General features: G+C 43.3%; 1 protein-coding gene across 1 annotated transcript; it reads right to left on the reverse strand.

The window, feature by feature from the left end:
- Positions 1–3,367: 3,367 nt before the first annotated feature.
- Positions 3,368–25,162, reverse strand: GTF2E1 (general transcription factor IIE subunit 1). The gene is made up of 5 exons (XM_066616073.1): positions 25,076–25,162; positions 17,050–17,507; positions 10,898–11,099; positions 9,013–9,254; positions 3,368–5,443 (listed from the first exon to the last, which is right to left on the reverse strand). Exons 2-5 carry the CDS (start codon positions 17,495–17,497, stop codon positions 5,016–5,018), a joined length of 1,320 nt encoding a protein of 439 aa, XP_066472170.1. The 5' UTR covers positions 17,498–17,507; positions 25,076–25,162; the 3' UTR covers positions 3,368–5,015.
- Positions 25,163–26,082: the final 920 nt, after the last annotated feature.

Here is a 26,082-nt window from a genome sequence, read left to right on the forward strand (position 1 = left end):
CGTAGTGCTCTTTGCCTCCAAAGTGGCTACTTGCTGTATTTTTAAAATTTTTATTTCTTTTTATTTAATTTTACAAAATAAGTATGACTAAAAACAAGGCAATAAAACAAACAGTAGACGGAAGATAAGATCATCGGGTAATTAGAAAGAGGCATACAAATCTTGATATCACATCAGGAAGTTGTAGAAAGGTTATATCAGCACATCAAGACCAGAAAGACAAATGAGGTTTAGATACATGTCTAACAGTCAGGTCCTTAGTAGCATGGGAAATAAAAGAAACAAGTTCAAGTCTATAGTGCCATTCACAACCAGTTTTATCATGTAAATTGTCTAATAAGAACAGTTTGCATAGTCTGTGATCCTGCCGAAGAATGTTTGGTGAGTACAAGTACTGTATACCCATTCTTCTAGCCAGCGGGGGGGGGGGGGATATACAGGTCCAGCCTATTTATACATGGATTTTTTACACACGGATTTGACTCAACATGAATGGCCACTGCAAATGAAAAGGAATGTGTTGATCCTTGGAGAAGGGGAAAATGCACCCCTTTAAAATCAGTTTAGAAAACTGTACAGTCCTTTAACAATATCCTCATTAATGGGAGAGAGAGAGAGAGAGGGCAGCTGACTAATCCATCAATCCTTCTCTCTCCAGGTGACCCCTCCCTTCCCCATGAGCAAGTGAAAGATACTTTGCATTGGTAAAGGGAGGGGTCAGAGTGAAGCATTTCTAAGCACCTTGAAAGAGACTGTTGAATTGTCGCCTTAATGACTCTTATCTTAACATCACAAAGGTCAGCAAGGCTGTTTTTAAATCACTTGAGCAAAGAAACTTTGTTTTTAAAATTGATTTGCTATAGTGCGTTTTTTGCCATCCATGTGAGTGCTTGGAACAGAACCCAAGCAAATAATTAGTCTCAGCCTGTATAGGCCCTCTGTTGTTGGCAACCTTCAGTCTCAAAGACTATGGTATCGCGCTCTGAATGGTGGTCCTGGAACAGCATCTAGTGTGGCTGAAAAGGCCGATTCGGGAGTGACAATCCCTTCCACACTGGGAGCAAGTGCAGTCTGTCCCTGGTCTGTCTCCCTGGCTATGGGCCTTCCTTCTTTGCCTCTTTGCCTCAGACTGTTGGCCAAGTATCTCTTCAAACTGGGAGAGGCCATGCTGCACAGCCTGTCTCCAAGCGGGCTGCTCAGAGGCCAGGGTTTCCCACCTGTTGAGGTCCATTCCTAAGGCCTTCAGATCCCTCTTGCAGACGTCCTTGTATCACAGCTGTGGTCTACCTGTAGGGCGCTTTCCCTGCACGAGTTCTCCATAGAGGAGATCCTTTGGGATCCAGCCATCATCCATTCTCACGACATGACCAAGCCAACGCAGGCGTCTCTGTTTCAGCAGTGCATACATGCTAGGGATTCCAGCTTGTTCCAGGACTGTGTTGTTTGGAACTTTGTCCTGCCAGGTGATGCCGAGGATGGCGTTGGAGGCAGCGCATGTGGAAAGCGTTCAGTTTCCTCTCCTGTTGTGAGCGAAGAGTCCATGACTCGCTGCAGTACAGAAGTGTACTCAGGACGCAAGCTCTGTAGACCTGGATCTTAGTATGTATTCCTGCTAATCCTCAAATATGCTAAGCAAGGCTAGTTTAGGATTTGGTGTAATCAGCTTACATAGACTAGTACTATATACCAATGATTTTGTATTACCCTGAAGGAGGAGCATAAGGGGAAAAAGTTCTTAACTCCCTACAATTCCTCCAGCACTGAGGAGACAACTTATTCAGTGCAATTTTAGATGATCAAAGTATCAGTGATGAATCACTTTAAAAACATTTTCCCTCATATTAGTAGATGAGGCTTTAAGAAGCTTGCGGGTCTGTTTCCTGTGCTACCTTTACCCATTTTTGCCCAGCCCACAGGTGTACACATTTGATCCCTGTTGTGTATATGCAATGTTGGGCAGAAATGGCTTAAGTTCTTGGCAATGAACAGCCAGATGGAGAAATTAGCAAGTTATAAATTATAGAGATTGTAAGTTTGGAAGTGTGTGATCTGGTAATGCGTAGTTGCTCTAAACCAGTAAGAGAGCATTTTGCTTACTGTACATACTTTCTATATGGTTGTGTTGCAAATTCTTAAGGCTACGTAGGCATTAGCCTGGTCAGTGCCTGGATGGCAAATTCTCACTTAGTGGATATCCTCACTCTGAGCTTCTGATGGAAAATAAATATATGCAATAAATACTTTTACACATATACTAGGATATCCAGCTTCACTGTTAAGCTGGGATCCTAACACACTGCTCTTCTGAGGGAACTGCTACATTTAGTGTGCAGAAATGAGTGTGTTTTGCCCTTTGTGGCATGTAGTACATATAAATATGTATTTATTCACTCAGATTTCACAATATTAGTGGAAAGATATGGTATTGTTAGAAAGGTATTTATCCTAGGAATCATGGGATGTGATAAATCTGAAGTATAAGCAATATTTCCAACCATCAGGATGTTCAGAAGCAGATGAATGTGAGGCTACTGAAGTGGAGTTACTTACTCAGTTTTTATACTATCCTATCCCATGGGCTCAGAGCAGCTTACAGAAGTTTGTCTAAATATAAAACACTTCTGTTCTCAATGGGCATGCTTTCAAATCACTAATACATTTGACACAGCCTCTCAGTCTGAACAGAGGCAGAGTTTTGCTATGTCACTACAAACAGTAATTGTCTCCACAATTGTTCAATAAGTATGCAATTGTTGTAGCATTTGGGGGCCTTTGTATGGGCTTCCTGATTTCAAGTTCACTGAAGGGATGTTTACACAGTATGCTGTACGTAGCCAGTGCCTGCTCATATCCCATACCCGTGGAATTGTTCATTCATTAGCATCTCTAGACCAAAAATATCCTCAACAGCTGCTGAGAATTCTGTACTATGCTATATACTTTATAACTGCAATTAAAATCACTACACAAATTTACACAAAGTTAATATACTATAACATGCATTTTGCAACTGTAAATCACAAGAAACTATATTTATGGCATGTTATCCAAGGGACAGTTGGCCCCAAAACAGAGTATTCTGTTTCAGTATAGTATTTACTGTATATTTGTTTCAGGTTCCATGTATTTTGAAATGACAAATGTTTAGTATCCATTGACTCATGTGGACTTTGCTTATGGTAGGCCAAGATTATCAATTTAATATCTACTGGGACAGGCACTGGCATTGTCTAGGAAAACCTGTGTGGCTTTCAATGAAGGGAATTATAAGGAGACATTATCTATGAAGTTTTCTCTCCCCCCCCCCCACACCCTATTCCAAATTGCATATTGATGGATAATAAACCACTTGTCTTGGATGGAAGCATTATACTATCTGTTCCTTTTTATTTAAATATGAAAGTAAGAAATGTACATAACACAGTTGATACCTGTACCTATGTACTTAAACTCTGAAATTAAAATTCACAAAGGAAACCTCTGAAACATAGCAAAATATACATGGTTGGTGTACAATGGCTTTTGTAGTATCTTGTTAAATTAAAAGAGCACGTATGGCAAGACATTAAGCTTTGGAGCACACAATCCTTTTATCACTGTTGTACTCTGAAGCCAAATAAAAGAACAATGATTTATAAAAGCAATATTTTTTTAAAAGATAAAAACACAAAACTGTGTTTGCTCATGTAGGTACTAGTGAAAATACTTAGACTATGCCATGCTAAATACTGAAATCCAACAAAGTTCTGCATAATTAAAAATAACAATAAAACCTTCTGAGTTTGTGTTAAAATACAATTTTCCCCTAAAGCTGCTGGGATGACAAATGCACTCTGCTTGGACAGAGTCTAGAAACAGGGAAAGGAAGTTCTATTGTAATCCTAGTACTCTTGTGGTTGGTCCCGATTGACCAGGGGACACCGAACAGTTCTGTTCATTCAGCATAATGGACTACAAAGCACGGAAAGAAACCTGTTTGGGTGTTTTGGTTCAGTAATTCTTGGAGCCAACTGAGGCTTGATTCTCACCTGCTTTTCATCCATCGATTCCAATAGAAAGTATAAGAATTCAGCTCCTCTTGAGGAGGTGGGAGAACTAAAGTCAAACTACTCTTTCGACTTAACTCAAGCTCCTCAAATTAAAATTGCAGCATTGCAGGTGAAATGATTATGTGAAAGGATAGGAATTTACTCATGTAAACAAAGAAACAGTCACTGACTTGTTAGAGAACTGTTAAAAAAATGTACAGTACAACGTTACTTTACTGAGACTCTGAGAGAGGATGTTCAAGGAGGCACCTTCCTTCCATTTAGCAAAAACCAAATTTCTCCATGTCCCTAGTGGCCCTCTCTCTGTAAGAAATTTTCAAATACTGCAGTGCCTAAATAGTCACTGGTTAACATGATTGCTTGTATGTTCTCTGTGGCAAGAAACTCTCTTAACGATATGAGAATTAAAAGGGGTGACACAGAAATCCCGCTTGTCTGGCTGTTAGAAATACAAATCCTCTGAACACAATGCTTGCAAGGAGAGGATTAGATACAATGAGGATGTATGCGATTCTGAAGCAAAACAGTCTTCAGTTATTATTTTCAGAGAAGCTATTGCTCACTGAATCCAGAGAATAATCAAGATAATGCCTTCCTACAACCCCCTTTTGAGAAAGAAAATCCAAGTAACTAAGAGCATTCAGATTTCCCAGGTCAAACAAACCAACAATCACAAATGAGATTGGGAAACTTGTACACTAAAAACCGCTAGCTATATGAAAGGTAGGGAGGTAGGGAAAGGAAAGGAGAGAGGTAGGGAGGGAGACACTAGTTCTGGATTGCCACAAAAGCTCTCACACACTGGCTGGCTCCTTCTTTTCTGACTGTTGATAGCTCACAAGTTTCTCTAAGTGGATCTAAACAATGCCTGAATTCAAAGAGGCGGGAAATATATTTCAGTATTGTGCTTTGTTGTAGAATTTTCCAGTTATAGGTCTCCTATAAAAGCTGCCAGGCAGAAAAAAACTAATCAAACATGTCCTCAAACATACGCTGACCCATTGTTATATAAAGTTCTTTCTCTTCTGGAGTCATTTGGGCCACCAGCTCAGGTCGCTGGTTCACCTGACTGTAAGAATATGGCCGTCCTGCTACCATGACAGTAGGGTCCTCTGTCACCACCTCAAACTCATCATCATCATCATCTTCTGTCAATCTGTAAAGCGTTGTAGCTGCAGTGGCCAAACGGGGAGGGGAGTCCTCATCTGATTCACTCGTCTCACTGTCAGAGTCACTGGCATTGGTGGTGGATGGAGCTGTCCCTCCTATGGCAGCTACAGAGGCAGAGGGGGTCTTCTTTTCATGGATCAACAGAGCACGCATCACCTCCTCATTATTGTCTAGAGTGCCTTGACCCTCTTCCCCTTCTTGGAATACATCCATGCCTTGACCACCTGCAATGGACATAAAAGAAAACAAAATGAGCAATTTTATTTTAAAAAAACAACAAACCTGCTAGGATATTGCAACCAAGGGTGCTGAGAAGAAAGGATCAAAGATATTGAAAAGAATATCTAAGAGCCAAAGCTGCTGCTCACTTCATCAAAATAAAATGCAGGGTTATCATTTGCACAAGTGGATGCATGTCCAACTGCTGTACTGTAGTGGTTCATCAGGACCCCATTATATAAATTATCCAATTATCAGCAAGGAACTGCCTACTGCGTTCTAAACTCAATTCATGATGCTGGTGATGACCTATGAAGCCTCAAATGGCCTGGACCCAGCATACCTACTTGACAGTCTCTACCTCTATATTCTAACATGACCACTAAGTGCAATGGGGGTTGGTTGAGATCCTCTTACATTTACTTTGTCATTTGCTAGTTCCCAAGTCAACCTGAATCTGGTCTACACTAGGCAGGCTGCTGGTGGGGGGAAATGTTTTCCCATACCAAAAAAAATCAAGCACAAAGGATACTAGTCTAGGGTTCTCTCTGATATGGTAGTTTTTCACTTGCAAAGAAAGGCTGGTTTATTCAGGCAGCAGAGCAAAATGAACTCTACCATTTCAAAGTTCAGGTGTGTATGAGAAGATGCTCTCCCATGAGAAATTTCTCTGTTCACAGAAAAACATGTTGGGGAAAAGAAATTGTAATTCTTTTTCTCATTCCCAGTCAGGATCTGTGGTAAGCCTGTTTAACGGTTGTGGATTAAACCTCACTGGAGACTGGCTAAACCTCTGCTCTTCGAAAGCTCCCCACGCCGTAATCTCTTTCTTAAGTCTTTACGATGTAGTATAATACTAAGAGACAGTGCTATGAAGCAGAAGTCCTCGTCTGAACCTCACCTCAACCATTAACACTCTCTCAGCTTCAGACCCACATATGCTAAATACGAAGCTCCCTGACAACTTAAAAAGGGCTTTATATATTCCAAGTATCAATGTGTTCACTAAGTACAAGTGGAGATACACTGACTTGGCAGTGGTATGTCAGCCTGCTCTGGAAACAATTGCTTGGGAATACTTCTGGATCCATAGTGTGTAGTCAGGTGGCGCTGTGGCCTACAGTGCTTGTGACTTACCTTGCCTGGAAAGCCAACTGTACCCATGTCTGTCTCAAGTGGACCTGGCCATGGTGATCCATGCCCTAGTCACCCCCAGACTGGATTGCCGAAAAGCATTTTACAGGGGGCTGCCCCTGAAGGCCCTTTGAAAACTTCAGCTGGTGTAGACTGGCGACTGGTGCAAGACCTTATGATCATAGCTCCCTGTGTTGCCAGGCATGATTCAAAGTTTGGAGTGAGAGTAAAGGACTGATCTCTTCCACACCAATCTACCTGTCCTGGAAGATTTGTTGGGGAAGCCCTTTAGCTGCTCCTGCTAAGGTCTGGTTGACAATGATTCATGAGAGGACATTCTTTTGGTGGTTCCTATACCCTGTGATTTGCTGCTAGCTCCCTTCCTGCTTGTGTTTTGGTACGAACTGGCTTTTTGGCAGGCCTTTCCCAATTTTCTTTGTTTTTGAGTACTTCCGGTTATTGTCACTTTTATATTTCTGTTGTAGGTTGCTTTTTGCCATTTATTACTCCTGGCTTAGTTATTGGCTGCTGCTTTTTTTTGTTTTGACTGTATAAATTGTTTATTAGTATCAATATAAATTTAAAAAAAACACCTTTGGGCTCCTAGAAGGGAAATGGTAGGGTAAACTCTTCAATAAGTTCAGAATTATTTTAAAAGGTATGAAAGATGTAATCTAAAAAACTAATTTTTCATCATGGGTGGATGACCTATGAAGATCACTCGTATTCCAGTGTTAGGTAACAGACAACTTATACTTTCATAGAAGTATAAACTCACCACACATGTGCAGGGATTAAACAAGCTTTCAAAATCTACTTTTTTTTTTTTTTTTTAATAACTGAAGCCCTAAGAACCAAAATAATGGTAAACAAGGGATGGAGCCAGACACAAAATGGTGCTAATTATCTACTGACTTCTATGTGTCATGATGATCTGCACATACATATTCAAATCTACAGCTGAATTACTACAGGCTGGGGATTCTAACACTAACCTCTAAAACTGGCCAGTAAAGCTCCATGCAGGCCTGGGAAAGGCAACCAATCATCATTATCCATTCTAATAATGAATTCAGATGGTTCAGTATCTGTAATTGTGGATGTGAAAGAGGGGCACTGCAAAAGATGGGAGCGGTTCTGTATATTCAGGGGACTCACCAGGAATAGCAGCACAATACAGTGGTGCCTCGCAAGACGAATGCCTCACACACCGAAAAACTCGCAAGACAAAAGCGTTTTTGCGATTTTTTCTGGTGACTCACAAGATGAATTTTTCTATGCTGTGCTTCGCAAGACGAATTTTTTCTATGGCTCTGCTTCGCAAGACGAATTTTTAAAATTAAAAAGTTGACGTTTTGTGCTTGAAATTTTTGAAATCCTCTGAACAGTATGTATGCCTTTAAACAGCACTTAATAAACATTTTGTAAACCAAATTTGACTTTGTTCTGACTTTTTTTGCCCATAGGAACCTGTTGTTGGCAACCTTCAGTCTCGGGAAACTATGGTATCACGCTCTGAAAGGTGGTTTTGGAACAGCGTCTAGTGTGGCTGAAAAGGTCAATTCGGGAGTGACAATCCCTTCCACAACGGGAGCAAGTGCAGTCTGACCCTGGTCTGTCTCCCTGGCTATGGGCCTTCCTTCTTTGCCTCTTTGCCTCTTTGCCTCAGACTGTTGGCCAAGTGTCTCTTCAAACTGGGAAAGGCCATGCTGCACAGCCTGCCTCCAAGCGGGACGCTCAGAGGCCAGGGTTTCCCACTTGTTGAGGTCCACTCCTAAGGCCTTCAGATCCCTCTTGCAGACGTCCTTGTATCACAGCTGTGGTCTACCTGTAGGGTGCTTTCCTTGCACGAGTTCTCCATAGAGGAGATCCTTTGGGATCCGGCCATCATCCATTCTCACGACATGACCGAGCCAACGCAGGCGTCTCTGTTTCAGCAGTGCATACATGCTAGGGATTCCAGCACGTTCCAGGACTGTGTTGTTTGGAACTTTGTCCTGCCAGGTGATGCCGAGAATGCGTCGGAGGCAGCGCATGTGGAAAGCGTTCAGTTTCCTCTCCTGTTGTGAGCGAAGAGTTCATGACTCGGAACACATTAATTAAATTTCAATGCATTCCTATGGGAAACCGCGCTTCGCAAGACGAAATTTTCATAATACGAAACGACTTGCGGAACGAATTAATTTCGTCTTGCGAGGCACCACTGTATGTGTTTGTAAATTAAAGGGAAAAAATGTGTGTTAAAAAAAACCCTGTGCAAATAGCCCTATGAGCTTCCAGAACTTATGGAATATTGAGAGCTCTTAGTAAAAAAGTTCAAAAAATAAAAGGGAGGGATTTAGAACAGAAGAAATTGACCTGCTCAAATGAAATATGGAGTACATTTTTTCCTATTCAGAGGGTTACTTTGAACTGTTCAACATCTCTCTACCTTTCTTACCTTCTTTGACCTCATCAGGATCATAAGCTCCCTGCACTGTGCTCTTCCGCAGCCAAACTGGCCTCTCTCTGGGCGGCTTTCCATCATTGGCTGGCTGATGCAGATCCTCCTGGTCTTCCATGTTGATGATGACATTCTGGGTATATAAGTCCTCGTAAGAGGGGCCTTTTGTAGCCCAGGCTTCCCTGTGTTGCCCGCTTGGTACACTACCAGTTCCCATGGCACCAGCAGCCCGTTCTTTGCTGCACAGAATCAGAAAACACACATATTTCAAAAATAATTACACCAGCATTGAAAAAATTCCAAATATTATGGAATATGAATGGACTGTACACTTCAGCTCTGCATATTTTTACAAATTAAATAGCAATTGTTGTGGGTATGAGGCAGGATTGGGGGGCTCATGACCTAAGGAAAGGAATATTTAAAACTGTGCTCCTGAAGTTACTCGCTTTGAAAGTTTCAACAGCAGCTTTGGAGGTGCAACAATCATCAGGACCACAGTAAGAAAGGGTTAAATATTGCCTCATTTGCTAACAAAAAACCACCTTGCTTGTTGTTCATTCATGCTAATTATTGTTAAAAATATATACAACAAGTATATACAATATATTTTCAACAAGTTCACATAATGGTTTACAGAAAAAAACCAACTAAACAGTCCTTACTGCTTAACTGTCTCTGCCCCTCCTAAAGAAAATCAGTCACCAAAGGAGAAATCAGAGAAGTGGCAATTAAAAAATGGGAGAAAGTTGGCCAGCAGCTCTACCATCCTTCCAGCTTTCTCGGCCTTCAGCAATGAAAAATCAGCATCTTCAATTGAGCCTGACTTACATGTGGCTACTTTCCACACGAGTGTAATGTGTACTAAAGATCATATGTGCATCCAAGTCAGTGCATGCATGAATGCAGTGGGGTTAGTGTTTCAAGAGGGAAGAATAAGTATATTGATTCTTTTTTGAAGAGGATACACTTATTGGGGAGGGGGAATGTGTGTGTGGGTATGTAAGAGAAGGAGGTTGTTAAATAGTACTGAATCTCTTTGGATCTACAGTTCTACTCATTCAGATTCAAGGTCCATTTCATACAGAGCTTCTTTGCAGATGGCCCTAGCAGCTTGGGAGTTATAAGCTGGGGGACAACACCACCAAACTGAACTGAGAGTGTGGGTGCTACTAGCAGGAAAAGCCCGAGGCATGGGGATTTGGGGGACTGTTCCTTGGCAAGGCTCTTTCCTGGTAAGGCTCAGACCCATGCTTTTTGTTAGCCAGAGGAGAATGGGGGCAAATTTGAATCATGCTTACCCTATGGAAGGGATTCTTGTCTCCCTCTTTCATATCTTTGCCATGTCTCTTCCTTTTTTCCTTTTTGTTCACTCTTCTGACCATCTCTATCTCCCTATCTCTTTCCTTTCCCTTGTTTAAATCCCCCAACTTCCTTTGTGGCTGTGCCTGCCTGCTATCACTGTCAGCTGAAAGCTGTTGTCCCTTCTGGTGTCTGGTTGTCTGGTGAAAGGTGATGATGTAATCACCTTGCTGACAAAGGGACCCCCACCTTGAAGCTCCTCACAGTCATAGTGACAGTCCAGCTGGACACCAGAGCCCACAAGCCCTAAGTAATCTAGTGTGTTTTTGTAGTACATGTGACTGAGTAACTAATCCTTGGGTATGCCACAGCATATTTGAGTTCGACATCCTTTAGTGGTTTGACTCCTCCTTTCCTAGCTGTAACTTAATGGTACATAGGTTCTTCATCTGAGAAGTTATGAGAAAGGAAAAGGTCAAGTGATTTGTCCCAACACATCCAAGTATTTTTAAAAATGAATTTTGAGAAGACTACAAATACATCAATACCAGGTACAAAGAATTCAGTATCCCTTGCCCACCTCTGCTTCAGTGCAAGAATCTCTGTAGGCTCAGGTTCAAGTAACTCGGAGGCAAGGTTAACATCCTCAGTCTCACGGAGTAGTGCATAGATAGGCTCTATTTGTTCATTAAATCGTGCCACAAGGGTCCGGGCATCCTTTTTAGGCATAGCTGACTCATCTTCCTCCACCTCAGTCTCACAAAAGGTACACCGAAAAAGTCCTAAACAAAAGAGAAACTGCTAATTACTGAAAGACAAGCAATTAGCTGCATTTTACATAAGAATACCGAGGGTCCTCTTTCTGGAGAGCATAAACACAGATTCAGGTTCCAAAAAGAAAAAAACACTCCTGGACACCTGAATCACAGCTTGATCCCAGCCCTCTCTCCCAAGAACATTAATTTCCCGAGGATGCAGTTGATAATATGAGGCTTGTGGCACACCTCCAGACTGCCAAGGCATTTCACATAGCTTGTTCAGTTCTGTGGTCCCTAGAAACTGTGGGATTAAAAGCTTGGGACAACGAGATATGGTTTTCAGGCCTTATGTAGGCTTCCCTGATTTAAGCACTAGAATGATGGATACAAATTTATTATACAGTTTTTTAAAAAAATTGCTTGTGTTCCATAAGAAAGCCAGCTGATTTCCCAACTGGCCATCTTCCCCTTACCCAATATATAATTCCAGCCAAACAGCTTCTCTGTTGTTTTCTTCAAAGAATTTCTAGGAAGCTGCCTTATGAATTTTGTCTTAATACAGCAACTTCAGTCTGTTTCCTGACCTTTCCCTGCCTAAGTGCTTTGAAAACTCTGAGCAGATTATTCCTAGCTCAATCAAACATTCATTCGTTAGATCTCAGTTGCAGAGAACCTAAAACTATATCACCACTCACAAATGTCTTCGAAAAGACGTATTATTTAACCTCCAATCATACAAAGTCTTTGCTCACTTTTCACTCACCACCTGCAACAGGTATTATTTTCTCATATGTGTGTCACCATCATAGCACATCTAGAGAGCTATAACTGAATGAGTTTAAGAGAAAGAGTTCCTGTCCCCACAAGAAAAGCATTGTCCAGAGATGATTTTGAGCTGAGAGTTACACACACACTTATTGAACATTTCCATAAATATCAATTTCCCATTAACACCCTCCCCTCCTTCATCCCTTGAATGATCTCTCCCTTCTCCCCCAGAAAAGGAAAAGGGAGGAAGAAAATGGGAGCACACCTTACCAACATTATCAGAGTAATAGTCTGAAAATATATTTACTCTGAGATATATAACTCCAGAAATAAGGACCAAATCTCAGTATTCTTTTCACACACTTGTCGTAAACAAATTCTTTATTGTCAAATCCAGCATTTGCCCAAGCACCCCACCACAGAAGTCACATGAGACAAGGTAATATTTTGTATAAAGCAGAATCACCTTTCTCAGCCCCCATAAAATGCACAGAAAAATGTATGGAGATGGGAACATTTTCACCATTTTTAGGAATTCAGAGACCTCCATAGCTGCCAGTCAAAATTAGAACACACATAGTGATGAAGTTATAAATATTGCCCATGGGAGGCTGAGAGGAGGTTGGCATTTGGACTGCAGTGTTCCAAACAATTTGAAGTTGTCATTTTTCATAATTAATGAAATTAATTAATTTTTCACCAGGCCTCCATGAATTTTTTATAATTCCCTCTTTCAGTCATTTGAACGGGGTTCTCTCTCTGGTTTTGAGTGTTTTATTTGCTTTTAATAGTTTTTGTTACTGTTTTAATATTTGAATTATTTGGAAAGGACATTTGTTCTGAGGTCAGGGCCAGCTGAAGCTTCTGACCTGCATGGATTAAAAGTCTACCTAGAGGTTATGTTGGCATTGTGAGACAGACACATTTAAACTTTTATGGAATATCCACACCCTACCATGTTTTGTCTCCAGTACCTAATACTTCAGGCAAGGGAGATTCCCCTTCAACATAATGCATTTCTTGCTTTGTGAGATGACTTTGCACTTGGGTACACTTGGAGTAATCCAGACCATTAACATGCCATGTAAATGAGGAGTTGTTTAAACACTTTTCCTCCAACTTGCCATCAGAGTTAATGCATTTTCAATACAAGTTTCAGCATAAAAAGTGAGATCAAAGGAAAGAAACTGAACATTTCAGCATTGTTCCAATACTCTAGATCAGTGGTTTTCAAACTCTCCTGGAGAGTTTGAGCCGCTGTAAGTGCTTGCGGGGGTGGGGGGAGGCAGCGGCGCAATCCCCAGGATCGCACCGCTCAGGGGGCTGCAGGGGCTTGGGTGCACTTACCCAAGCTTCCTGCAGCCTTCCCAGGGTGCGGGGAGCCAGGTGCGAACCTTTGGTAGGGCTCCCCGCAGCAGTGAATGTAAAAGCAAAGCGATCGCACTCTGCCTCTGTTTTCACTGCTGCGGGGAGCCCTGCCAAAGGTTTGTACCAGGCTCCCCGCACCCTGGGGAGGCTGCAGGAGGCTTGGGTAAGTGCACCCAAGCCCCTGCAGCCCCCTGAGCGGCGTGATCCCCAGGATCACACCGCTGCCTCCTCCCTACCTCCAGGCGGCCCCCGCCCCTTAAGGGGGCAGAGGCCGGGGCCCACAGGCTGGGGCATCACAACGCCCCAGTTTGAAAAGCCCTGCTGTAGATTCTGGTCCTACAATTACTAGTCACTTTTAATTTCCTTCAACTGCCATGAAGTGAAGTTGTGCATTAATTCTCACCAACAACTTTCCTCTCAACTAGTTGTAACTATCTATTATTTCCTTCAGCCTCTCTGCTGTTCATCTTAAACATCAACTGTATGAATACAGGAAAAAATATATAACTTTAAAAAAATAAAATGTTCTTTCTCAGCATGAAAGCGCAGAGGGCTGGCTTGAAGGTCAAGCACACCACATGCAAGACTACCGTGGAGAAAAAGCAACATGGGAGAGAGACTAAGACAGCAGCTGAAATAAAAGGCAAGGTGGAATACCAAGTCAACAAGCTTCTCGTCAATATAATCTACTTTCATATACTTATAGGTTGCAGAGCTTTTTAAATTAACCCTGTATTGTCCCAGCAGATGTAGAACAACTTCACCTCTAGCCATGTCAACCATGATAGGATGACAGATCACAGTACTACCATGCTACATACAAAGAACCTGAATGTCTGAAGACCCTTCTCTCTTTTGCCCTTTTCTCTCTCTCCTCTTCCCCCCCCCCCAATCAGGAACTTAGGAAATAACAATTGCAGAGCCTCCAAGAAGTCAAAAGGCCAAAATGGAGGGTAGGAAAAGTACTTATTCATCTGTGTGGGGGAGGAGTAGTGGAATCCACACTCCTCATCATTGCCAGTGGGATGTGAAGCAACAGGAAGCTTCATGGAAAAGCAGAAGAAGTAAAGAGGGAAGCTGTGGAGAGGAAAATGGTGAAGATCTCTACCAAAGCTATGAAAAGATTGTAAAATGTGGCTTTTTAGGACTGAACATTTTGTGCATCCTGGTACGAGTATATATGAAAAATTAACCATTTGATAATGGAAATGTAAGAAACTGCAACAATGTACAAGAGTACATTTTTAAAAGATAGATGGCAAGAAATATTGTGTGGTATCAGAAAGATTTTTCTTCTGTATTTTTTTGGTAAGATGACAATATTTTCTTCCTCCCAAGGACCAGCAAACAAATCAGGGCACAGCACACTGTCCCTAACACAAGATACTGAAATTCTCTAAATTCTTGCCAGAAACCCCCTTTTCTTCAGCTTCTCTCCTTCCTGTATTCTGGATCCACTGGAAAACTCAGTGATGGAGCATGTGCAGGAATAGTTATTCCAACTGAGGTGTTCTTCCACTGGTTTCCTTCCATCTTCTTGACAACCTCATATAACCAACAGGTAGACTGCTCTTTCAATAGATTTACTAAGGGTCAGTTAATACATTACTGGAGGAGCACTGATCTGTTTCCATGTGGCTGGATACCACACTGCTCCAGTAAACTATCAATTAGGGTCAGGCTGAAATATGATAATTCCTTCTCCACCCAACATTTCCCAGCTGGCAAAGAACAGAATGTCATCTGTACTCTCCCCTTAATATCCTGAGCACAATTGCAAACTTGATCTGCCTTGGCCACCTCAGAATTAACAGGATTCAGTCTGTAGTGAACTTCTTTACTCCAGTGATGATCTTGGTAATTAGCAGGAAGGAGAGAAATGAATAGAATATAGTCCCTTCCCAAGAAAGTATTAAAACATCCCCTATGGACACTGTGCTCTCAACATGAATGTAAAATTGCTATACTTTATGTTCTGACTCTCAGCAAACAGATCTATAGAAGGAAAACCCCCGTGATGAGTTTTAAAATAAAAGTCACTGTAGCAGACACTCCACTTGTGAGTACCTTGTCTCCTGCTTGGCTGAGGGCATCTACCAAGTTGTCTGATATTATAGTCAAGTGAATGTCCATTGGGTAAAACAATGCTTGATGTGCTAGCTCCAACTGCACACACCGGAATACGAAGAGTTTTCATATTTATGCCTCTTTGTATATGAGTACTATCGTGTAGTTAGTTAGCATCTATACATGACCTTTCAGATTTCAGCATTTTGAAGACAGCAAGAAGCACTAGAATGCTGATGCAAACTTCCCTCTGCTGCACTATTGAGGCCCCACTGATTTTGAGTCACAGTAACCTCTCCAGACCCATATCCAAGCATCAGTGGTTATTATCCCCAACAATTATTCACAATGGAAATTGATACCCTCAAAAGGTTGTTTGGAAGGCTAAATGCAGTAGGAACTGCAGGACTGAATTTAGAATGGTTAGTATTCTGTGCTGACAATGTACTTGTCAGGTCTGAAAACAAACAGGAACTACCTTTGTAGAGCCAATGGCAATTGTGGTAGATCCCAAAAAGTGTTAGATATGATGTGCTAGCTGGTTACTTTAGAAAACCCTTGATAAGATAAATGGCAGCATGTTCTTGAGCAGGGCTGCCCAAATAATAATAATAATAATCACAGGTATTTATATACCGCCTTTCTTGGACTTTATTCAAGACTTTATTCAAGGCGGTTTACACAGGCAGGCTTTATTAAATCCCTATTAAATAGGAATTTTTACAATTTCAAAGAAGGTTCTTTCTTTCAAGAACGACTACATTCAAGGTGTTTCATTCTGATCTGGCTTCACATTCTGGCCTCCATCCTCCCACGCTCAGAGCAGATGGAATTGCTGGCTTCAGCTTGTCAGCTGCTCCAAGGTCGCACGGTGCCGGTGGCCTCGAACTGGCGACCTTGTGGATGTTATCTTCAGGCAGACGGAGGCTCTACCCTCTAGACCAGACCTCCTGCCCAGCCCCTGGGCCACTTTTGGCCCGCGGAGGGCCCCCATCTGGCCCCCCAGGGAGCCCCCCATCTCCAATGGGCACTCGGCCCACTGGAGACCTGCCGGAGCCATCGCTACCCCGACACAACTGCTCTTCGCAGCGACAGCAAGGAAAAGGCTAAGCACTCACAGGAGAGCAGGAGCCCCGCTCATCCGCAACCCTCCCATTAGGTTGGGGAGGCTGCAGCTGAGTGCAGGCGTCAGATGGGGGTGAGAAGTCCTGGGTCTGTTTGTCCTACTTGAGTTTGGCTTGGGGGGGCAGGCAATGAGGAGGGAGGGGAAACTGTGAGTCTATTTGTGCTGCTTGCGTGTGCTGGGGTGGGTGCTGCAAGGAAGAAATCGCAGGATGTTTGAATGCCGCTGGAGAGCATGTCTATTCAGCAGTAAATCCCATCAGACTCAGTGGGGTTTACTCCCAGGAAAGTGTGGATCCAACTGGACTGTGAGTGTGCTCGGGGTCCGGGGCTGGCACTGCAGGGGAGAAGTCCCAGGGATGTTTGAATGCAGCTGGAGAGCATGTCTACTCGGCAGACTCGTGGAGGGGCCTGCAAACCTCTAGGACCCTCTGGGAGGCTGCACAGTCCTCCCAGGTATGTTTAAATGTACCTGGATGCCCGCAGCGCCATGATCACTGCAGTGCTGTTGGACCATCCCCCCATCCCAGTCCCCACCCCTACAAGCACTTACCAGTGCTTCTCAGACTCCTAGAGAGTTTGGGAATCACTGAACTAGAACATCACTGATTTGACAGGACTGTTCATGTGTCAAGTACTCTCACCTTACCTGTCATAGCATCAAACAACTGATTTGCCTCCAAGTCTGTGAAGGTGCTGAAGCAAATGGGACATCTGAAAGAGGCCCGGTTGGTGGAGTCTCTTTCATCCGTCTCAATCCTCCTCCTCATGTGATCTAGCTTATATTTCACAACATTGACTAGTAGGCGGTAATTGATGAAGTAGAAGTTGTGACGGGTGGTTTTGCCATCTGGGGCTGTTTCCACTCTCATTCTGCATTTGATGAACTTGTCTCCTTTAAGAGTATTGAGAACAGCTCGCAGCTGCTTTCGATCAAACTTCAGCAACTCTAGCATGTCCTCCTCTTTCACACATGGGTTGCGAATCAGAATGTCCAGGGCCAAAGCATGTTCAGTACCATAGAAGCCACGTACCACATACTTGGCAAGACGCTTCAGAGCAGCTGGGACTTCAGTGAGAACGTCTGGGTCTGTCATATCAAGTTTACTGCAACACAAACATAAGGGAAGGGAATGATTAGAATGCATTAAAAGACATTTACCCACTTTACCTCAAAAATGTTTTATGAGCCTTATCTAAGCATATCTCTCAGAAACTGTATTAGTCTATAGGCCCTGTGTGTCTGGACAGAATATTAACTCCTTTAACTTCACTTTTTGGAACATTAGATGTTATGCTAAATGTTAACTGGGTTGGGAAATACCCTGATTCTGTGTAAGAAATAAATTTTAAAGTTGGTTTTAAGTTGTGTTGCCTTAGAGCAGGGGTGCCCAAACCCCGGCCCTGGGGCCACTTGCGGCCCTCAAGGCCTCTCAATACAGCCCTCAGAGAGCCACCAGTCTCCAATGAGCCTCTGGCCCTCTGGAGATTTGTTGGAGCCCACATTGGCCCGATGCAACTGCTCGCAGTGTGAGGGTGACTGTTTGACCTCTCACGTGAGCTGTGGGATGAGGGCTCCCTCCACTGCTTGCTGTTTCACGCCTGTGATGCAGTAGCAGCAGCAAAGGAAAGGCCGGCCTTGCTTTGTGCAAGGCCTTTTATAGGCCTTGAGCTATTGAAAGACCTTCATTCATTCATATAAGTTCATCTTTAATATATTCATTTATGTAAACTTATGTAAATTTATTCAAATTTGAAATGTAAATTAATTCTTTCTTTCCCCCCGGCCCCCCGCACAGTGTCAGAGAGACGATGTGCCCTCCTGCCAAAAACTTTGGACACCCCTGCCTTAGAGGAAAGTGACTTGGTTAAGGGATGTGTGATGGAGTTCCTATACTTCAGAATTTACCACCATAAGGCTGGCTTCCTCTATGCAGTTCAATAAAAGGGGAAGGGGCAACAAGGAACCTGCACGCAACACAAAAGTGAAGAACACATCATGCCACGGGGGAGGGGAGAACACCACTGACATGGAGCAATCTGGGAAGTCAACTGAAGGCCCAGGCGGTTAGTGAGTATTGTATTCCTCAGGAGCACACAGCTACATTGCTGAGAAGACCCCCATGCTACATGCTTCATCCCTGTCTCAAAGTCCCTTTTGTAGTTCTGGGCTACACTCTTCCACTTTGTTCACCATTCCACTTTCTTCAACAGCTCCCCTTGGCACCTGCATTTAACTCAGGGAGGGATTTGTTACTGTGCTGACGAGGGAGCTACCCAGGAGCCCTTTACACAACACAGTCTCAAATGCTTTACAACATTATTTTTATCCTGTGCTTTCTCCAAAGAGCTCAAACTGTACATGACTCTTCTCTCCCTTTTATTGTTACAGCCACTCATGAATACTAGTTTGCCAAATCGTTACAATTTTCATATTTTTAAATAATTGTCTTACAGTGGAATCTGATGGGTGTCTACTCAGAAGCCATCCCATTGAATTCAATGGGGTTTTACTTCCAGGTAAAACCCAGGCAATTGCTTGGGAGCGACTAGGGTGCTAGGCTGGACAGCTCCACGGGCATAGAAGGTGGGTAGGAGGGAGGACAGACAAAAGAAATAATTAAAAAAATCCAAAAATAGCTACTACTGTATGTGGTAATTGTGCACAGGCGCTGGACTTAGCCTTAGTATGTTGGCAACAACGACAGCAGGCACACCTGTGTCTGCGCAGCAAAGAATGCTTTGCTGGCCTTGGAAATATGCTGAGCCCCCAAGCTCAGTGCCTGAACAACAGGATATTATCATATATAGGAATGCTTTGTGGTTAGCTAGCCCAGCTAGCCCCTTATCAAGTATTGCTTCATGTGTTTTGAGATTCAATAAATAAAGCTTGCAGAAGGCTGGCCGGCAGCAGACTCTCTTTCATTCTCTCGGGACACTATCTCAGTCCGTCCCACTTCCGGCTCTGCTCTCCCTGCAATTCTACCATTTGAATCCCTGTCTGCCATGTCTCATTCATTGCTCTGACTCCCTGCTACTTCAGTTTCTTCTCCCAAGGTACCCTCAGAGTGCTTCTCCTTTTTGCACTCTCCCTCAAGCATAAGGCCTTAAGCCAAAGGTGCTTCCCAAGTAGCATTGTACTGCTACAACTGTACCTACTCAGAACTCCACCAAGACCAAGGCACATCTTGGTCCCTGTCTTCTGTGGAGTGAGGGGGCACCTACCACTGTGTCTCTTTCCTGCATCTGCAGAAGAGGGCTCCTGCCTGCATCTCTCCCCACCTGCAAAAGCCTGCTCACTTTTGTAATTTAAAATTGGGGCTGCCTGCTGCCTGTCACTTAATGCTCCTTACTGTGAAAAGAGCTAATAGCTGAAATACATCTCCCATTTCTTCCAGAAGTGGAGCAACAACACATCAGTCAGCACAGCAACTCCTTAGAAGGCAGCACAGATGGAGCCTACCTGAACACCACCAAGGGGGCGCTTGTGAAAAAAGAATAGGGATTTCAGTCCCCTGAATGACAACCCTGGTAGTGGGAGTCCAAGGGCATGCCAGCACACCCCACCTCCACAAGCTCTGAACAATATGCTCCCAAAGCTCTGCTGCCACTCATACAACATTTATCAGCAGCGACAAGTACTGCATTCCAGATCATGACAAGACTCTCTCTTTGGGTATAGCGGCTGATGCTGTAGGCAAGGCTGCATGCCTCAATGTGGGGGTGGGGCTTGCTCCCACGCTCTTGGTGCCCTCCCCATGTGTTTCTTGTACATAGGAATGTAACATCTGATCAGGGCAACAATTTGCAAGCCATCTCTGCACCACATACCAAGCCAGTTAACTACTTTACTGCCTCAGATTTTGCAAGCCATCCTCATGAAAATTTGCTCTACAGTGCTACAGAGCAGGAGCCTGTCAATTTGATCATAGACCCAACAACACACACAAAACTAGACATTTAGGAACCGAGAGGGGCCATTGCAATCATAAAAACTTCCATTTTACAAACTGTATCTTTCACATGAATGCGGACAATTGAGATCTTAACAGCACAATCCTATACATATCTACTCAAAAGTAAATCTCACTGAATTCAAAGGGACTTACTCCCAGGAAAGTGTGCATAGGATTGCAGCCTAAGCACATTTGTGTGTTGAAATTTAGAGAAGCAGCATATGCAATTTAGCCCACAATCTCGCTTAGTGAACTCACCCACACACACAGACAAGTAAAAACCCATTAACATTTAATTGCCTCCCCCAATCTCAAAAAGTGCTTTCCTTTTTTTGTCGAAAAGGCCATCACTAGATGTCTCTATCACCTGCATCATCTAATTTTGGGACAAAGAGCTTGAGCACATGATGGCATTTGTGCTCCAGAGTTTCCTGGGTGAATCAGATTATCTGGACCAATTTCAGTTTGGGTTTTGGCCAGATCTTAGGTCTGAAAACTGCCTTGGTTGACCCGGTGGAAGACACATGGCTCTGGTGATAAGGAGTACATTATATTTTATCAATTTTTGGATGATTCATCATCTTTTCTGAAGAGATCAAATCCAGCAACAATTATCCATGCTCTTATCCAGGCTGAACTACTGTAATGTGATCTATATCATGCTGCCCATAAAAAGTATTCACAACCTTTAGCTGCCACAAAATACAACAGCCAAACTTCTAATTGGCTCACATCAATGTTGGGATCACATCAACCCAATTTTTTTCGAACTACAATTTGGCTACCAAATTTTTTCCAGGTTCAATTCAAAGCATTGGACTCAAATACCTTAAATAGCACCTTCATCCATACAAGTCTTTGCATATGCTCATCTTAGACCTTGGTGCATTTGTCCTTTGAGATAGGGTCTTTTTAGTCACAGTACCAAGATTGTGGACTGCTCTCCCTCCAGAGCTCCTACCTTTTACTCCTTCAGGCAATAAGCATAAATCTGGTTTTTTTCATTCTGCTTTTGGATGGGGGGGGGGCGTTTCTGGCTGTTGTTGGTGATAATGTTGGGAGGGCTGCATTACAGATTATGGTGTGATTCTTTGCTGCTTTTTAAGTTGGTTAAACTGCAGTTTTATTTTGCTTTTATTGTTGCTTTCTATTACATTTATAAGCTGTATTGGGTTGCCCTATAAAAGGTAAGAAAGGGACAGCTATTTACAAATAACGTATAAGTAAGATAGAAAGGTTCTGAAGATTGCAGGACAGTCCTGAAATAGAAGAGCAGCAGCAGGCTGAGTGAGACAAACTACGAATAATGGTTGGAATTAAAGGCAGTTTCATGCATGGATGGGTGAGACTTTGGGGGGAAATGAAGCCATGGTTCCAGAGGCATTGCATCTTGTATAGAAGGGCTACATAATTAATTCAGCAAGTGGTTTTTAAGCTATCAGCCTAATCGTGTTATCACTGATCTAACGAATGTTTAGCCAGCACCAGAATGCTGGTTTTCAGGGTAAGTTTTTGGTGTTAGCAACTGCTAAAAGACTTGGCTGGCAGACTGTAGAGCAAAATGGTTCTTCCTCACTTAATAAGCACAAGATGTTGCTTGGGCCATCTTGATACAGATCACATGACTGGCAGATCAAGACTGGGCTACAGGGAATTGTGTCTGTGTCTGAAACTCTACTTTAATTAATATAGCCTTCTCCTGCCTAAATTACAAAGCTAGCCTTGCACATAATGACAATTCACATTTGCTCTTTTCCTTCCCTCTCCATTCCAACAATCTCTCCTGATTCATTAAGGTTGGAAGAGGTGGTGATTGCAACATAACACTTTTTATGTGGGGAAATAATAATAACTGCTTTCAAGAGCTGTAAATACAGTGAGGTGTAGTCACTGTTGGACTGTAGTCAAGTGTTGGACTGAGGATTTCTTGGTCTAAGTCACTCCTCATCCATGAAGTTTACTGGTTGACTTTGGGCCAATCACTCTTCCGAACCTATCTCACAGGTTTCTTGTGAAGATTAAATGAAGAGAAGTCCTTTGGAGGAAGGACAATATATAAACGTGAAAAAATAAATAAAAGTCTTTATGACAGTGTCAGAATGAAGTATGTACTTTTTGTTAATACAGTATTGGCACTGAGACATTACTTCTAAATAGACTGAAATTTCATTAACAGCAATGAAGCCCTGAGCAGAGCTATGAATGCCTAGCCTCAGCTATCAATACTTGCATGCAGAGGATCAGTTATATGAATTAAGAGCAAGGCTCCACAAACTTCACTAGTCTTGGTAGCAAACCATTATTTGGAGTCACTGCCAATGCCACACTTCCTTCTCCCAGTCATTTAGCATGCACATAGAAGTGGAGAATCTCATCTTTATTTTGAGTTGCTCATAGAAACATTCAGTATGCCAGGTTAGTCAACAGAAGGGACAATCACTGGGGGAGGGAAGTTACCATGGTGACTGAATTTGTGGATCCTTGATTAACAGACATCTCATCAGACTAGAGAACACCACCATCAATTTACATTAACTTCCACTTAGAAATTAAGATACCAGACAAAACAGTTAAAGTTCTTACTTCCATAGCACGGAACAGGAAAGTATGATGGTAGTTCCAGAGCAGTTGCATAAAGTTCACTATGACTATTCTCCGGGGGAAAGGATGAGCATAGGACAGAAGAACCATTCTAGCACATGTTTTATGCAGTGGACCCTCACAGTGCCTTGAACTGTTCATGCAGGAGCCCCCTTCCCCACCCAGCATGATCAATTTCAGATTAGACACAGGAAGTTTTTGAGAGCTTTTACATACTTTTTTCCAAGCTCTCATCAACTGCTCTCTCACCCCCTGGGCAGAAATATTGACTTCTTAGACCATTTCAATCTTTGAAGGATGCAAGCAGTGTTTGGCACAACAATAACAAGTGACCCAGGCAGCAGAACAATCATGCCACACTTCAGAGCCAGTGCAGATGCTTCCACAATTGGCGAAGTTCTGTAATAACACATGTGCAAGTAACTTATTTGCATGAGCACTGCAATGTTTGAACCAGGAGTGGTATCAGGTAGCCACCATGTTGGGCACTGGCTGAACGTCCACCCCCATCAGCGAATCCACCTGGCTGGGCCAATCTGCACCAGTAGCCAAATCAAATGGAGCAACACACAACATGGGGCACCCAATTCAGGGCTTCAGTTTGGTGCCCCAGGTCCACAGCAACCTGACACCAACGATGGACTGAAGAAAACAACACACAAAAGAAAACCACTATGATCTGGTTATTTTCCCAGTCACAGAAGTAACAGCAGTAATCTTCCATGTGTTGTCAAATTCAGTCAATTTTCACTCACTGGAAGAAATGGGGAATTGTTTACATTAGCACAGGCCCTGTTACAGCACAGCACACACAAATTTTTCTAGAGATATAACTGCTGTAAATGTGAAAAAGCAGCCCTGAAATGTTGAAATGAACTCTTACTCTAGTAAAGTAAAAGTACTGTACTAGGGTAGAACTCTCCCCCACTACTTCCTCTTTAAATAAGCCACAAGAGAGTTAAGATGCAAACAGTTTGCACTGATCATCAGTGCAACTCTCACCAATTACCTTGGTTCAGCCCTTTGTGTTAAAAAGCCAGACTTTTCTACTTTATGGCAAAGAAGGAAATGTGAGTAACAAAAATGGATGCCAGCACCATTATCTGATCTACTTTGCTCAGGGTGAGCAGATACAATGAAAGACAGAGTGCCTATAGCTTTAACCATTGTATAGAAAAAGGAATTTTGGCAGGTGCAGTTCAACATGTAAGGGTTTAAAAAGCTGCACCTGCCAAAATGCCCCCTTAAAGCTAAAGCTATAGGCACTTGTCCTCCATTGTATCTGGTCACCCTGACTTTGCCTAAAGACCTATGTTCAACCATTTATTTACTTCTCACAGAGATAGCAAAGCTATGATAGCCTGGGCCGGCCGTTGCCATCAGACTGCAGACGGGGGCTCATGAGACTGAACATTTGTCCACAGAAAAATAGCTATTTGTCCATATCTGACAGGGAGAAGGCACCAGGAAACAGGTCTGTTGTGGTCTTCTGTGCCCGCTGAAGCATCTGGTGGGCCACTGCAAGGTACAGGAAGCTGGACTAGGTGGGCCTTTGGCCTGATCCAGTGGGGCTCTTCTTATATTCTTAGGCCATGCTAGACCGCCTTCTCCCCAGGGATGCAAGAGCCCAATCCTATGTCTACTCAGAAGTAAGTCCCATTATAGCTAATGGGGCTTACTCCCAGGAGTGTGGACAGGCTTGTAGCCTAAGAGCCGGGTCCTATGCCTGTCTACTCAGAAGTAAGTCCCATTATAGTCAGTGGGGCTTACTCCCAGGTAAGTGTGGCGAGGGTGGCAGCCTCAGTTTCCTCTGTGCAGGGGCTGTAGGAGAGGCACCCACTCCAGGAGGCTCCCCCACTGTGAGTAGCCAGAGGTGCTCCTGGGAGGGAGGAGGACCAGCCCTTCGCCCCCCCCGGGGGGAGGAGGCGCTGTGGCGGCATCAGCCCTTCTAAAAAGCTCGAGGGTCGCTGCCTGGCGAGCGCAGCTCCCCCGAGGGAGGGAGGGAGGGAGGGAAGCCCCGCCAGGAGGGGGAAGAAGACACGTCGTCCACAGGTGCTGAAGGAAGCAGGGAGAGCCGCCAAGGGGGGCTCAGCCCCCCCCCCCAGCTGTTGAACTGACCTGCGGGCAACTGAAGGAACTTCTTTCGCCCCCACACAGCGGCCGCCTCCACAAATTCGCGTCACGCCGGCTTCAGAACGTCGTGGTTGCGTCACTTCTGCGCGACAGTTTTCTGCCGAACGTCATATAGACCTAGACAGGTTAGACTCACACTCAGTGACTCGCTTCTGGGTTCTCTAAAGCTCCTTGTCTCTTCCCACTTAGATCTTCTTTGGAAAAAGAAAATGGGATTTAAACATTTAAAAGTGCCACGCGTATGCGGGCAAGTGAATTGAAAATAGATATATATTATATATATCCAATTTATATAGAGAGATATAGATATAGTATGTTATATATAGAGTTTGTTCGTTCAACCTTTATTTGGCATAAATATTTGGTAAATAAGGTCTCTGAACAGATACCACACCGAGAATACAGACCTCAGCAATACACAGATATTTATGTACATAATGTACACACAAACACATAGATTCTATGAACATATATGTACATACATGTACACACAAACACATACAAACATAACATTATACATACATGCACATATTATTTAAAAAGCAGAAAACAACCAATTACAGACTTTGCCAGGATGTGATCTACTCAAAGATTACTTGGGACCAATAGCTTGGCTCAGTTCAGGTTACTCAGGTTTAGAAACTGTGCAGCTGAAAGGGTTATATGCTCGTCGTCACCTCCCTGAAGGTACTGAATTATAGCATTCTCTGAATGCCCTGTTTTAGCACTGAGCAAGGGAGAGAGAAATTGATGTCTTAGCGCTTGATGTTTAGGACAGCGCAGCATAATGTGTATAGATGATTCTACTTCGCCTAAGAAGCAGTTACGCAAACGTTCTGCCCTGGAGGCATTTCTAAATCTGCCAGTAGGTCATTAGAGGGGGTCACATTACAACCTGCCAGGGTGAAAGCCCTCCACTCCGGGGGCGGGGGCGTATTAGGAGGGACAGATATTTTGGTTGTGGACCAAATGTAATTTTAAGTTGGAAATTC

This window comes from Tiliqua scincoides, chromosome 2 (assembly GCF_035046505.1).
Source record: "Tiliqua scincoides isolate rTilSci1 chromosome 2, rTilSci1.hap2, whole genome shotgun sequence".
Lineage (NCBI taxonomy): Eukaryota > Metazoa > Chordata > Lepidosauria > Squamata > Scincidae > Tiliqua > Tiliqua scincoides.

Coding starts and splice junctions, on each gene's coding strand:
- GTF2E1 (XM_066616073.1), bottom strand. CDS start 17,497: ATGACAGACCCAGACGTTCTCACTGAAGTCCCAGCTGCTCTGAAGCGT. Junction 11,100..17,049: donor GTTGTTTGATGCTATGACAG/GTAAGGTGAGAG, acceptor TCTTTTGTTTAG/GACTTTTTCGGTGTACCTTT. Junction 9,255..10,897: donor ATTCTTGCACTGAAGCAGAG/GTGGGCAAGGGA, acceptor GATTCTGTGCAG/CAAAGAACGGGCTGCTGGTG.